Source organism: Macrotis lagotis, chromosome 3 (genome assembly GCF_037893015.1).
Source record: "Macrotis lagotis isolate mMagLag1 chromosome 3, bilby.v1.9.chrom.fasta, whole genome shotgun sequence".
Classification (NCBI taxonomy): domain Eukaryota; kingdom Metazoa; phylum Chordata; class Mammalia; order Peramelemorphia; family Peramelidae; genus Macrotis; species Macrotis lagotis.
The window spans coordinates 128,982,331-128,997,457 of NC_133660.1; the positions used below are offsets into that span (position 1 = coordinate 128,982,331).

General features: G+C 36.8%; 1 protein-coding gene across 1 annotated transcript in view; it reads left to right on the forward strand.

Annotated features, from left to right (window-relative positions):
• TBC1D9 (TBC1 domain family member 9) overlaps positions 1 to 15,127 on the forward strand; it is a 130,510-nt gene that overhangs the window by 36,029 nt on the left and 79,354 nt on the right. Inside the window, exon 2 of the mRNA XM_074229257.1 lies at positions 9,005 to 9,115. Coding sequence (XP_074085358.1) covers positions 9,005 to 9,115 — 111 coding nt within the window. The remainder of the gene's footprint in view (positions 1 to 9,004; positions 9,116 to 15,127) is intronic.

A 15,127-nucleotide genomic window follows, 5' to 3' on the forward strand; every position in this document is an offset into this window, starting at 1 on the left:
GTGGCATGACATTTCCTTCACCAGTTTGACAGATGAGGAAACTGAGGGAAACAGGGTGAAGTGACTTGACCAGGATTATAGCTAGTAAAGTGTCTGAGGCTGGATTTGAACTCACAAAAATGAGTCTGTCTGACTCCTGCCAGTGCCAATACTTTATTCACTTCTCCACCTAGCTACCAAACGACAACAACATAGCTTACTAGACAGTGTCTACCTTGGAGTCAAGAAAACTGTGGATCCCTGGAAAAAATCACTTCACCTCTCAGTCTCCCTCATGCAGGCTACTGAATGATGGGGGGAGTGCTGCACTAATACAATCACTTTCCTGTTCTTTTCCAATAAAACTGTTTAGGTTGGAGATAAGTTTTCAAGAAATATGTCAGCTCAAGCTCCAGAACTCATTCTTCTTCCAAGGTGCCTAAGACAGAGCTAGGCTGCAATGTCTTTATCTAAAAAATCAAAGATTTTCTAGCTCTGAATCTGTGATTCTACAATCCTGAATTTAAAATTGGTCACTCATCCCCCTCACCAACCAAAAGCCACAGTAGAATATTAGAAAGAGAACTGAGAATAGATCTGAGAATTTTCCTGAGAAATCTTAGATTTGGCTTTAATCTGCACTATATGTACACTACTGAAGATGTAAATTGATAGGTTTGTAGAGTTCATCAAATTCTTAGTAGGTTTTCAGGGCTTTTCAGTTTAGTCTTTTGTTTCTTAACAATTGGGGTTGTCAGTCATGGCCATTATCTTGACTTTTTGTTAATCCAACCATATTATTTTAGGTCAGAGGCATCTTGATATTCTTTTAAGACTCATTTCCTCACTCCATATAGTGCAAATCTTAACTCACAGCTCTGGACTCCAGTCCCTGATGCCATTGATCCATTCAGGAACTTCTCCTCTTGTTCAGGTTAACATAATTCAAAACATTTGAGAGTTTTCTTAGTGTTGCCAGAGACATGTTGCAGAGATTATCATTATCCTCTTAGGATTTATTGAATTCCCTAGTGTCATGGAAATTGCCCCCCCAAAATTTTTTAAATTAAAAAAGAATTTTCTAGTGTGTTTTATATAATTCTCCATGATTAATTTTAATTAACTAAATATTATATATTAATATTTGCTAAATTATTGTTAACACACAAGCATGGAGGCTAATGAGTAATCCAGATATAAAAAGATCTAGAGCACTGGTGCTTAGTCATGCAAATAGAAATAACAGAAGAGTTTAAGGCAAAAGAATGTCACTTAACCTAAAAGATGAAGATACCATGAAATATGCCAAGGGATATTTTATAAGATGATGTTTGAAATATAGGAAAATATGAAGTTGTACCTAAGAGATCTAAAGAGAAAAAATATATGTGTGTGTGTGTGTGTGTGTGTGTAATTTTGTAAATTACCCAAAGATATACCCTTCTAAAATTCCTAGTAGATGGATTCTAATGGTAAAACCTCTCACAAGACAACTTAATAGAATTTAAATGATCTTAATTAATGGAACAGTATCTCGGGATAAATTATTAGAATTATCTTGGAAGATAAAGCCATTGAACTGCAAGAAACAGCTTCACATATTAATTGACTTCTTCACAACCCGAATTAGAACACCACTTTGCAGTGGAATCCCAGACTTAAGTTTAGGACTTAAGGTAAAGAACCATCTCCTTCTAGAGAAGAAACATTGAGCATGTAACTGTGGATAGTATTTGAAGTGAGAAAAGAGTATTAGTATTTATAACCATGGGAAGTATAAAACCTACAGTACCAGAAAATAAAGTTGAAAAATAACAATTTTTTTGACTGTCATTATCCACTGAGACATAAACCTAGGAATTTATGCTAACCAAATCATTTGGTACATTATAGGCTATTATTCTGGGCTTGATTCCAAATAAAAGACAGAATCATACATAATGAGGTCCTCAAGAGCCTAAAAATTCTTCCTCCATTCCCTATTGCTTAATAAAAGCTTTAGATTTATAGCCATATCTTCTACTCTTCCCCAAGAAACACTTTAAACATTTGATGAAATGGGATTCCCAATATTCCCCAAACACACCTTGAACTTTGCCACTTCTATACTATTGTTCATATTGGGTTAGGTTGTTTTTTATTTTTTGATTTAGAATTCTATCCTGGCCCATCAATTAGCATTAATTAAATGCTTACTTACTAAGTGCTAATAAGTACTGGATTGAGACACAAAGACAAAAACATGGTGGTCTCTGTTCTCAAGGAGCTCACATTCTAATGGGGGAGATAACATGCAAGCAACTCTGTAACATACAGGATACTCATTGTGTTAAGTGGAGAGTAAAGTCAGAAGGAAGTGATAGGCAGGAGAGGAGAGATCCAGAAAAGACCTCATAGAAGATGGGAGTTTTGAGCTGAGTTTTGAAGATGAGTAAAGAAAGATAAGTCAGTCTTACACACATGGTGGGGGGGGGGGGGCGGGGAAAGTCAATGAAAAAGCACAGATTCTGAGAATGGAATTATGTACAAAGAACAGGAAGAAGGCTTGTGGAGTAGAGTATATAAAGAGTTATAAAGTAGAATAAGATTAGAAAGGTTGGAAGAGACCAGTTGGCAAAAGACTTTTTAAAGTCAAACACAGGATTTTATGTTTTATTCTGGAGGTAACCAGGAGCCACTGGAATTTATTAAATAGATGAGTGACATAAACTACTTTGGCAGCTAAGTGGAGGATAATGGGCTGGTGTGGGGAGAGAAACCAATTAGAAGGTTGTTGCAATAAACCAAGCAGGAGATTATTGAGAGTCTGCACTAGGATGGTGGCTGAATAAGAGGAAATAAGTGGGAATATATACCAGCTATGTTATGAAAATGATATCATCTTGCAGTGGACTTCTCATAACAAAGAGGTGCTGAAATGAGAGTTTATCCAGTCTCACTTTCACTCCTGCACCAGAGTCACCTCTGCCCCATTCTATCTCTGCCAAAATGAATCCAGTGCCTCCAGTGACGCACTGGCTGAAGTGAAGAATTTTACTGAGCCTTTGTTACATTGAATACTCTCTGAATACATGTGCTTGTGAGAATAATGCTGTAGAAACAAATGGATAAGTAGATACCTAGAGGAGTTATATTTAGGATCTCAGTTTGATTTCGTTATTACAGACAATCAAAGATTGTTTAATGCTAGAAATAGCCAACTAGAACAGCTGCTAAAACAGTACTTTGTGTGGGAATTGATTAAAAGGTTCAGTGTTTTGACAGTCATTTCAGATGTGGGAATAGTAAAGCTTTTAGAAAATTCTAAGTGACTTCTTTTTTTTCTTCAAATAATCTAATCTAAAATTCCCTGGGACAATTTTTCTCCAGTGTAGTGCTCTGGTATAGACATTGATTGGTTATAGGATCAGCTCTGTCTGCCCAGGAATCTCGACTCATTTATTAGCCATCATTTTCTCTGTTGGTTTATCCTGAAGGGTTTCAGAAATCCTGCATAACTGATGATTCAGCAAGCTAGCATTAGTAGTTAGTACCTGTTACTTTGTAAATTTTTAAATTTTTCTCTATCAGTTTGTCTGAATCTCTCCTTTGGTTCTATCACATTTTATCTTGTAATTTTTTTGTATTTGTGTTTTCTAAGTAGATTATAAATTCCTTGAGGGAAGGGACTTTATTCTTTTTTCAGTCTTTATGTATCTCCGAGTCTACTAAACACTTGATAAATGTTACTTGAACAAATAAATTTTATCCCACTTTTATTTTTATACCAGCCTTTTGTTAATAGATATTTTTATCCACATTTTACAAATAAGGACACTGTGGCAGAAAAAAGATTAAGTGACTTGTCTGAGTGACCAAGATAAGAGACCACTTCATCATGCTATCATAACATTTATATACACAGAGGACAGTAAAGTTATAACAATGGTGTTAAAGGTGTTTACAGGATTTCACTTACAAAGATCACTTCTGTAGACTTATGCAAGAAAGTCACCCTGGGTACCAGGAAACCTGACCAGAAATTTATAAACTCTAATTAGGATATAACCTACTTGAGGTTAGAGATTGTGCAGTTGCCTTTATATCTGCAGTGCTTAGCAAAATGCTTGGAAATTGTGAGGGTTTACTACATGCTTATTGATTTTATTGATGGATTGACTTAACAGTTTTTCCTAAGCTAAAAAGGATTCAAATATCTGGGACAGATTGAGTCTGCTCTCCAATGACCAGCTCAACTAAATATGGAGAGGCCAATCACCAATAGATTGGCCAGTAAAGGATGATTTGCCATGGCAACCCATAAAACTAAGAGACTTTTTTTAAATGACTCTCAGACCTCTGAAACCTATTCCAGATTTCCTAATCACATTGACAAAGTGACATCATGGGGGATATAGATTATTAGGAATCATATAGTGGGAGCAGCTAGTGAATAGAACACTGGTCCTAGGACCTGAGTTCAAATCTGACCCGGCAGTTGCTAGCTGTTTAACCTGGGCAAGTCATTTAACCCCAATTGTTTTCCCAAAAAATTAGAGTGTTCATGTCATCTGAAAATATTAGTTTAGTGTCTTGAGTGTGAGATCTGTGCCCAATGCCTACCAGATAACATAGTCGCAGCATAAATAAGAGCTAGACTATATACATATTGGTATCTGAATGGTGAGTGACTTGAGAAGGCAAAAGGAAGTTCAAGCTAAAGGAAAAGGTGGCTTACAGGTTCTCCTTTGATAATAAAATTGGTAGAACTGGATTCATTTGAGTGCAAAAGCAATAAAAACTAAACGTTTTGAGGAACCATCTCCTTATAATGGAAATAAGCCCCAAACCTCACCATGATAGTTGTTTCAGCAAATGCATCAACCTGCATCAGAAGATGTAGAAAGAGATAGGAAAATTCTGTGAAGACCTTCCCAATATAACTTCAAGTCAGGCCCACTCCAGGATTCCACTATGTGAAGAAGTTGAAAGAAATGTGTAGGAAAGGCTAGATTATGAAGGGTTTTGAAAGCCAATGTGCATAGGCAATTAATAAATGTTACTTGATCAATCAAGTTTTATATTTGAAGTTGGAAGCTGGCATACAGTGATTGCTATATATTTACTGGATGACATACATGTTTGTATAATGTCTGCTCTATTCCCATAATTGTGAACTCCTTGAGAGCAAGGACTTTATATTTTCTATCCTTGTACTGGCAAAGCATAACAGAGTACCTGACTTAGATTTATTGCGGAGTCATCAGAATTATCTCAGTACATTAGACTACTGTATATTTGAATGGTGGTCAAAATCAACTTCAAATTATAGGATTGGGCAGAGATGAGAAGAAGATATGGTATGTAGTTACAATGACATCAAACTGACAGAGGGGCAGCTAGGTGGCACAGTGGATAGAGCACTGGCCCTGCAGTCAGGAGTACCTGAGTTCAAATCCGGCCTCAAACACTTAATAATTACCTAGCTGTGTGGCCTTGGGCAAGCCACTTAATACCATTGCTTTGCAAATATATTTTAAAAACTTACAGAAAAGGGGGCGGCTAGGTTGCTCAGTGAATAGAGCATTGGCCTTGGAGTCAGGAGTACCTGGGTTCAAATCCGACCTCAGACACTTAATAATTACCTAGCCGTGTGGCCTTGGGCAAGCCACTTAACCCCATTGCCTTGAAAAATCTAAAAAGAAAACTGACAGAAAATCAGTGAGTAAAGATAAAGACAAGGGAAGTGTTGTCTCTCCAAAAGAAACCAATTGGTATTAAGAAGACAAGTAGTCCAAAGAGAGGCTAGGATTTCCTAGGATAGTAGTTGGCCCTTTTTAGAGTTGTATTCATTTATATGGATATAACATTGAATGTGAAAAGTCATAGATAAGAGAGTCAGCCAACACATGGGATGATAGGGGTTAAAAGTCTGGAAGATCTAGGTTAAAAGTCTGACCTCTTGATACTCACTTGCAGTGTGACTCTGTGCTGGTCCCTTAATCTCATGAGCCCCGGGCAACTTTCCAAGACTGTGCTGATTCGCAAAAAGGAGATTTCCCTTTGGGGAGTTTCTATTCTGATGAAGTGAGAGGGGAAAAGGGAAGAAGACATTGTTGCTATCTTCATTTCATCATTATTTTGCATCTCTTCTTACTAATCTTCCTGTAGTTTCTCTAACTTTCTCATTTGTCATTCAATTGATCATCTACAAAACCATCAATTAAAAAGAATCTGCTCTAAGCCTGTTATTGCCCATCCTGGGCAATGGGATTATAAAAATAAGTTAGTTCTTGCTGTTGTGAAGACAGGAGGAGGATGTGTCAAAATATAAATGTAAATTCAAAGTAGTTTTGGCCGGCAGTGGTAAAAAATACTAAAAATGAGGAGGCATTAGGGCAGCTAGGTGGTGCAGTGGATAGAGCACCAGCCCTGGAGTAAGAAGAACCTAAATTTAAATCTGGCCTCAGACACTTAAACTATTGCCTAGTTGTGTGGCCTTGGTCAAGTCATTTAATCCCATTGCTTTGAAAAAAAAAAAGGAAAGGAAAAAAATGTGGGCTCATCAGGAGCAGCTTCTTCAAGATGAGTTTGGAAAGGAACTGGGAATTCCAATAGATGGAGGGATGGAAGAAATACATTCCAATACATGAAAGATAGAGATAAGAAATGGACTGGGAAGGGGAATATCATAGACTTGTGCTTTTAGAAATATAATTCATTACAACACAGTAACATATTTTGTTTTATTGAAATGACACTGAGGTATAATTTCAGTTGTGAGATCTCTGAGTCAATGCATATGAACAGATCAGTAATTTTTTTATTTCATAATTCCAAATTCCAAGAATTTAAAATAACCAATAATAGAGGAATAACTTGCCCAGCTGGGATTTAACCCAGATCCTCTCTTGTCTTCTAATCTACTATTTTTGCTGGTCTACCAATACTCTTTCCTTCATACAAACATGTATGTCAGCCAATAAACATATAGCAATCACGGTATGCCAGCTTCCAACTTCAATGAATTAGCAATGTGATAAAAATCGATCTCATAAAAGTTAAATGTGAGACCCTGAGCAAGTCACTCCCTTCAGTCTGAGCCTATTTCCTCAGCTATAAAATGAAGGAGTTGAACTTTGTGATGCTATGAGGTATTAGGAATATCTATGTCTTAAACAGTTTGCTGCACATGCCATTTTTTTCTCCAGCCCACCCAGTAGCCCTTTGATAAGGGGACCATTGAGTTTGTTGATGTGAGCAACCAAAAGTGGACTCTACAAAAAGTTTTTTCTGACTGGAATTGCTTTGGTGCATTCACCATTTTACTCTTTTAATCCATAGATGACTCACATCATCTTTCATTCTCTCAAAAAGAATATAATAATAGTTATTTGGAAGGATAAACTGGTGAAAATGATTTATGAATAGAACATTGCTATAAAAGGACCAAACCATAAAAAGGTGCTTTTTTAATATTTACAGAGGACTTTCCTGATAACAACTGCAAGAATTATGAGATCATGCAAGTCTTATTTCCATCTTGTAGATGAGAAAGCTTACTCAGAGTTGAAGGGACTTGCCCAAAGTCAAACAACTAGTAAAACACAGAATGAATGTTAGAATGGAATTTCTCCAATCCTAAATTCATAGATCTAAAGACCTGGAGCTGGAAAAGACCCTAGAATTATCTAGTTCAGGGGTTCTTAATATTTTTTTTTGTCATGGACACTTTTGGCAGTCTGAATCCCTTTGCTGAATTTTTTTCTTTAACATTTGTTTTTAACATTCATTTTTAAAAATTTTTGAGTCTTATATTCTCTCCCTCCAGTCCTTCTACTGCCCATTGAGAAAGTAAGGAATATATACCTGGCCCAGCTGGGATTTACCCAATATACATGTGAAGTCATGCAAACCATTTCCATATTATGTTGCCAAAAAGAAAGGAAGGAAGGAAGAAGGAAAGAAAGAAAAAGACTTCAATCTATTTTCAATGATTTTCAGGTCTCTCTAGTAGATATTATTTCTCATTATGGGTCCTTTGGAATTGTCTTGATCAAAGTAGCTAAGTCATTCATAGTTGATCATTGCTCCTTTATTGCTTTTGCTGTGTACACTGGTCTGGTTCTGCTCACTATAATGAACATCAGTTCATATGTCTTCTCAGGTTTTCCTTTTCATAATTTTTTAAATGCATAAAAAATACTACATAGGATTACTATAAAATCAGTTAAAAACCAAAGACAGCCATTAACATTTTTTCAAGAACTTAAAATCAGTCCTCTTTTTTTTCCTTTTTTTTTAAGGTTTTTGCTAGGCAATGAGGTTAAGTAGCTTGCCTAAGGCCATACAACTAGGTAATTATTGTGTCTGAGGCCGGATTAGAACTCAGGTACTCCTGACTCCAGGGCCAGTGCTCTATCCACTATACCACCTAGCCACCCCAAGGATTGATATAGTCCAAACCGTCATTTCACAGGACACTGAGGTCCAGTTTTGTGAAGCAACTTGACCAAGAGCAGATGAGTTGTAAACATCAGGAGAAAATTTAAGATATAGATCTTGTGACCAGCACTCTTTCCAATATCAGTGCCAAGGCAAACTTCCCCTTTTATGGTGCTGAACTCTACCTGCCAAATGAATATTTGGCATCAGTTAAGCTCTTGGCAACTACCCCACTATTCTTAACATTGGTTCACCAGAAGATACTACTATTAATAAAAGCTAAATTTCCATAGCACTGGAAGATTTCAAATTGTTTTCTTCACAACCACCCTATGAAGTTGATATTGCAAGTATTATGCCCATTATATAGATAAGGAAGTTAAGTTCAAAGAGGTGAGATTTATTCCAAACCACAGAATCAGTAAATGGCAAAGCAGGGACTCTGGAACATGTCCTCTTGTTCCAAATCCAGTAATCATTCCCTTATAACAGGTTATCTGGAAAAAAAAAGTGTTCTTCCTAAAATCCCATTGTGGGAATTGCAGGAAGTCCCCAAGATGAGGGTGTATGAATTTTCTCAAAGGTGTTTCCTCTTTTCTAGGCCTCCTTGTGGGAACTCTCGATGTTGTTCTGGACTCCAGTGCAAGAGTCGCCCCTTACCGGATCCTCTACCAGACTCCAGATTCTTTGGTGTACTGGACCATTGCCTGTGGTATGTTCCACTTTCCATGCTTAGAAAAAAAAGACCTGGCTAATTCTTGGTATCATAGTAAAACATTGCTTTGTCTATTGAATATACTCACTGAGAAAGGCATTCATTTGACAGAAGATGATTAAAGGAATATTAGAATTGGCAAACAAGTCTCACACTTGACAGGTGAGGAAGCTGTCTCTCAGAATGGGTAGCTTATTCACTCAAAGCTTTATATGCAGTAAGTAAGAGATTCAAAACCAGTAGTCAGGGGTGGCTAGGTGGTGTAGTGGATAGAGCACTGGCCCTGGAGTCAGGAGTGTACCTGAGTTCAAATCCGGCCTCAGACACTTAATAATTACCTAGCCGTGTGGCCTTGGGCAAGCCACTTAACCCCATTGCCTTGCAAAAACTAAAAAAAAAAAAAAAACAAACAAACAAACAAAAAAAAAACAAAACAAACCAGTAGTCATTATTTGAATCCAGATACCCAAGACCATGTTCTTTCTGTTTATAGCTGGGATCCAAAGCAGCCACCAAGGAGTACAAAATCTCTTACAGTTAAATGTTGCTGAATAGAATTACTTCCCTGGACTTCTCAGAGTAGGAACTTATGATCCAAAGTAGAGGAGGAAATGTCTTTTCATCAATTGTTTAGTATCTAGCTTTTAGAGTGACCGCAGTGGAGAGCAGTCAGACAGATGCTGACATGAGATGTTTAAAGTAGCATCATATTGAATAATTCCTATTTGATTAAAGACCATCCCATAAATTAGGTCGCACCCACAATGGCCTTGGCTTTCCTCCATTCTCGAAATTTTTTCCCTCATTAACTCCACCTTATTCTTCAAAACTCAGCTCAATCTCCAACTTCTACACTGGAGCTCTTAATCATTTTTTGTCTCATACATCCCTTTGGAGTGTATGAAACCAAAGACCTCCTTCTTAGAATAATGCTTTTAAATGCATAATATCTATAGGTTTGCAAAATGAAACCAATTATACTGAAATATATCAAAATCTTTTTTTAAATATTTTGTGAACCTTGGGTTAACAATCCCTCTTCTTTATAAAATGTTTCCTGATCTCCTCAACAACTAGCATTTCCTCCTGATAATATTAACTCACTTATTTGTGTATGTTTGTAAGTGTATATATGTGTACATACATGCACACATACATATATATATTATCTCCTCCTATAGAATATATGTATAAGCTTTTTGAAGGAAGGGACTATTCTGTTTCTGTCTGAACTCCCAGCTCCTAGAATAGTTCCTGGCACAAAGTAAGTAGTTAATAAATATTAATTGATTAACATAAGCACACACATATGGTATTTCAGGGGACCAATAAGATCCAAGTGTTCTGAAGAGTTATTTCTCACTAGCTAAATGATGCCAAAATCCTAACATTAGAGGTCAATCCCTTTAACCTATTGCAAATTTCAACTCTATTGATTCTATATCCTCTGGTCTCTTAGAAGCTTATCTTCAAATCATTCCCTTTTTTATGTATTTAGTATCTCTTTATCCACCATCTTCCAGCCTTGGAACAAAAACGAAACCATTAAATTGATCCTACCTTTCCCTCAAGATATCTCTAATTTTCCTTTTTAATTTATAGAAAGGATTGTCTCTCCTACTTTCCTCCATGTCCTTAACTTTTCATTCATCAGTCCCTTACAATCTGACATACGATCCAGAATTCAATTCAAACTGCCCTCTCCAAAGTTATCAATAATATTTTAAAGAAATCTGTTGTGATTTTCCCCCATATCTCTTCTACCCAGAGAGCCATCTATTATAACAAAGAAATTTTTTAAAGAAAAAAATGAAGAGAAAAAACTCCCAACAAATTTGATTGGCATATTGTAAAAAATGACATTATAGACAGTTTTTCACCAACAATCTCAACTATTTGACCTTTCTTGTCACTTTTGATGCTATTGATCATCCCCAGCTCCTGGATATTTTCTCTTCCCTTGGCTTCCTCCAAACTGTGGTCTCTCTGTTTTCCATCTTCCTGTCTGACTGGTTCTTCTTTACTTAATCTCCATTCACTAAGTATAAGTTTCTGTCCTGATACCATCTTGATTCTTGCAGGTTGAGATATCTTTCTTCTAAACTTCACTCCTTCCTTTACCAGCTGCCTGCTAGATGTCTCCACCTGAATGTCCAGTCCAACCGACCTTTCAGTCTCAACATATCCAAAACAGAGTTCAATATTTATTTTCCCCAAAACACAAACTTTCTCAAAACTTCCTTATTTTTTTTGTGGTTACAACAATGTCTAATGAACTGAGTTCACAACCTTAGAACCCTTGCTCTGTCTTCCATTTCCCTCATCTTCCAAATCGAATCATTTCCCAGTCTTAATGACTCTACTTCCACAACATGAGACATTTAGGTGGCACAGTGGATTTTGATATATTTCAGTATAATTGGTTTCATCACCTTTCCTTGTCTCCACCTATGAAGTGACCACTGTGGTTCAAATCCTCCTTATTTCTTTCTTGGGTTATTGTATATCTCCCAACTGATTTGCTTGCTTCCAGTCTAGCCTCTTCCCAATTTGTCCCAAATTAATTATTTCCAAAATTCAGATCTGACTGTTAGTGGGTCACTAAGGTCACTATAATAAAATTCAGAATCCTTAGCCTGGATCTCACCTATATTTTCCAGATTCTTTTTAAAAATTAATAATATTCAGAGATTATCAAGTCTTATTACAGATTATTGACCTTTACTCAAAGTTTCAATGACACTGTTCTTCCCTGTACTAATGTGTGCACTATTTTATCTTCTGCTATGCCTTTTTAGCCAGACTATGTCTAGAAATATACTCCTACCTCACCTCTGCCTCTTACAATCCATACCTTCAAGCACAGCTTGGAACCACTCCCTCCAAGAAGCCTTTCTTGATTTTTCCCCTCTTCTTTTCCATATGTTAGTGGATCTCTTCATTTTAAAATTACTTTGGATATTTCAGTCATATCCATCTTTTCATGGCTTCATTTGTGGTTTTCTTAGCAGAGATACTGAATGATTTGCCACTTCCTTCTCCAGCTAATTCACAGATAAGGAAACTGAGGCAAACAGTAAAATAACAGGGTCACACAGATAGTAAGTCTCTGAAGACTGATTTGAATTCAAGTCTTCCAAGCTCCATATCCAACACTCTATCCATGGTGCCACCTAGCTGCCCCAACTTTGGATGTACTTTTTTTTAAGTTTCTTTTTTTTGACAAGGCAATGGGATTAAGTGATTTGCCCAAGGTCATACAGCTAGGTTATTATTAAGTGTCTGGGTTTGGATTTGAACTCAGGTCCTCCTGACTCAAGGGCCAGTGTTCTATTCACTATAGCACCTAGCTGCCCCTGGATATACTTTTTATTTATTTATTAATGTATGTTTTATATCTCCCCCTCCCTTGAAATTCCTTAAAGGCAGTAACTATTTGGGGGGTGGGGATCTCTAATATCTAGCACAGATCCTTTTACACAAAGAGAAATTAGTAAAGGTTTGTTACATTGAATTTTTGATATTTTTAATTATTGATTTATGACTCAGAGTAAATGGAGGATGAGAGAACAAGTTTTGATAAGAAAGAACAACAATCATGAAGACAATTTAAAAAATAAGGAAGACTCCAATCAAAAATGCAATAGAATTTCCACTTTACCTTGGTTGCCATCCTAAAGAACATTCCGAAACCTTATACAATGCCATGAAAGCTGTGGATGTCCAAATCAATTTGAAATAAATTGGACAGTTGTTAGAGGTCTTGGTGGGAGGGGAAGAAAGGGAGTTTGCAGTTTTAGGCATCTGGCCAGGAGTAGTGAGTTAAATCATGTAGGCTGACACTGCAATCAAGATTAGTGCTAAAGTAAGCACTGAAGCTAGCTGAGAAAGAAATGATAGAAAGAAAATGAAATAACCTTTGAAAAACAGGCCCCCACAGGATCCCAGCCAAGATCAATAGGGTGAAAATTTTCCTATTTCTCACCATTTAACCCATAACCTTCTCCAACCACAGAGCAACTTCCGTGAATTCTAATTATTTTATGGAGCCAACCTCTCATCCGAGCTTTTCAAGGCCTTTGATGTGGATTTTGTAGATCTTTCATTACATGCCCTTCCCTCTCTCTCCAAGGGATCCAGTGAATCACATTCCTCTTCTCAGTCATCACCTTATTTCTTTTCACTTGAGTGATATCTCCTTTCACTAATCAGTAGTCTGATTTTTGGTTGTATTTGTGTGTGTGTGTGTGTGTGTGTGTGTGTGTGTGTGTGTGTGTGTGTGTGGTTATGTGTGTCTGTGTCTGTGTATCTGTGTGTATTCGTGTGTCTGTGTCTGTGTGTTTATGAGTGTGTGTGTGTATGTGACTGTGTCTGTGGGTTATGTTTGTCTGTGTCCGTGTATATATGTGTCTGTGTCTATGTGTCTGTATATGTGTGTGATTTTTGTGTGCTGCCAGAGGATGTAGTTTCTACCACATACTGTATATAAAGATAAGTAATGCTTGTTATCCTAGCATAATCTCATTGCAATAAACCAATCTCCAGGAAAGTTTTAGCTGGAAAGAAAGGGATTATTTCACATTGATTTCCTATAGTACAGCTCAGTGTTTCCTTATGGAAGACACTGCCATGAAGATGGACCATTTTAAGGGCTCTGTTTACCTAGAAGTAAATGCTATCGATTTCAGTTTCAAAACCATATTCAGTGGCAATCATTGAAAGATAATAATAGTTTAGGCTATAAGTACTGCCTTTTCTAGAGAAAGCTGTCTCACTGCACCAAATCCTTTTATGAAGGTTTCTTCCGAGGATGCTGAAATGTAGGTCAATGTTTATCCATTTTAATAACTTTCTTACAAACCACATAATTGAAAATTTGGAGAAGAGTTATGTGGAGAGCTTTTAAACTTTTTAATTTTGTCTTAGTCCCTCAAAGTCACATTCCTCAAAGGAAGGAAATTTTGGATGGCCAAAATGTGATATGCCCAAGTCACTCAAGTAATCTCAAAAAGATGGTATTCAAACCTCAGTCCCCAGATTCCAAATAAGAAAAATTTGGAGTAAAAATTTTGGTTTGGGGAGAAAAATCTTGAATTCTACTTTGAGTTTAACCCATAATTTATTAGAAGCTTTCTGTAAGCAGAGTACTATGTGGAACAATGATGGTGCAACAAAGTTTGGATAAGATACTATCTCCAGCCTCATGGAACTTATACTATAACAAAGTTGGGTTTATAGATAGGGAAAGGACCTAGACCTCCCTCATTGCTATAGGGAACTGCTACATGAAGTAACATCTTATCAATGCTTATTGGCATTTTCCCAAAAATTTATGTTCTTAGAGCAGGGATGCTTACCTTGGGGTCCATAATTATTTAAATATATAAATTTTATGGAATTATGCTCAAAGGGCAACAAAAATGCAGGCACTACTGAGTCTGAAGAGATTATGAAAAAAGGGTAAAAACATCACTTGGACAAAAATATTCATAGCAGCCCTGTTTGTGGTGGCAAAGAATTAGAAATTAAGTAAATATCCTTCAACTGGAGAATGGCTTAGCAAACTGTGATATATGTATGTCATGGAACACTATTGTTCTATTAGAAACCAGGAGGGAGGGGAATTCAGGAAAGCCTGGAAGGATTTTGCATAAACTGATGCTGAGTGAGATGAGCAGAACCAGAAGAACATTGTATACCCTAACATCAACATGGGGGTGATGACCAACCTTGATGGACTCACTCATTCCATCAGTGCAACTATCAGGGACAATTTTGGGATATCTGTGATGGAAAATACCATCTGTATCCAGAGAAAGAATCATGGAGTTTGAAAAATGACCAAAGACCTTTAATTTAGCCGGGGGGGGGGGGGGGGGGGGACCATTATCTTATTGTGTAATTCTGCTATCTCTTATACTTTATTTTTCTTCCTTAAGGATATGATTTCTCTCTCATCACATTCAACTTAGATCAATGTATACCATGGAAACATTGTGAAGACTAATA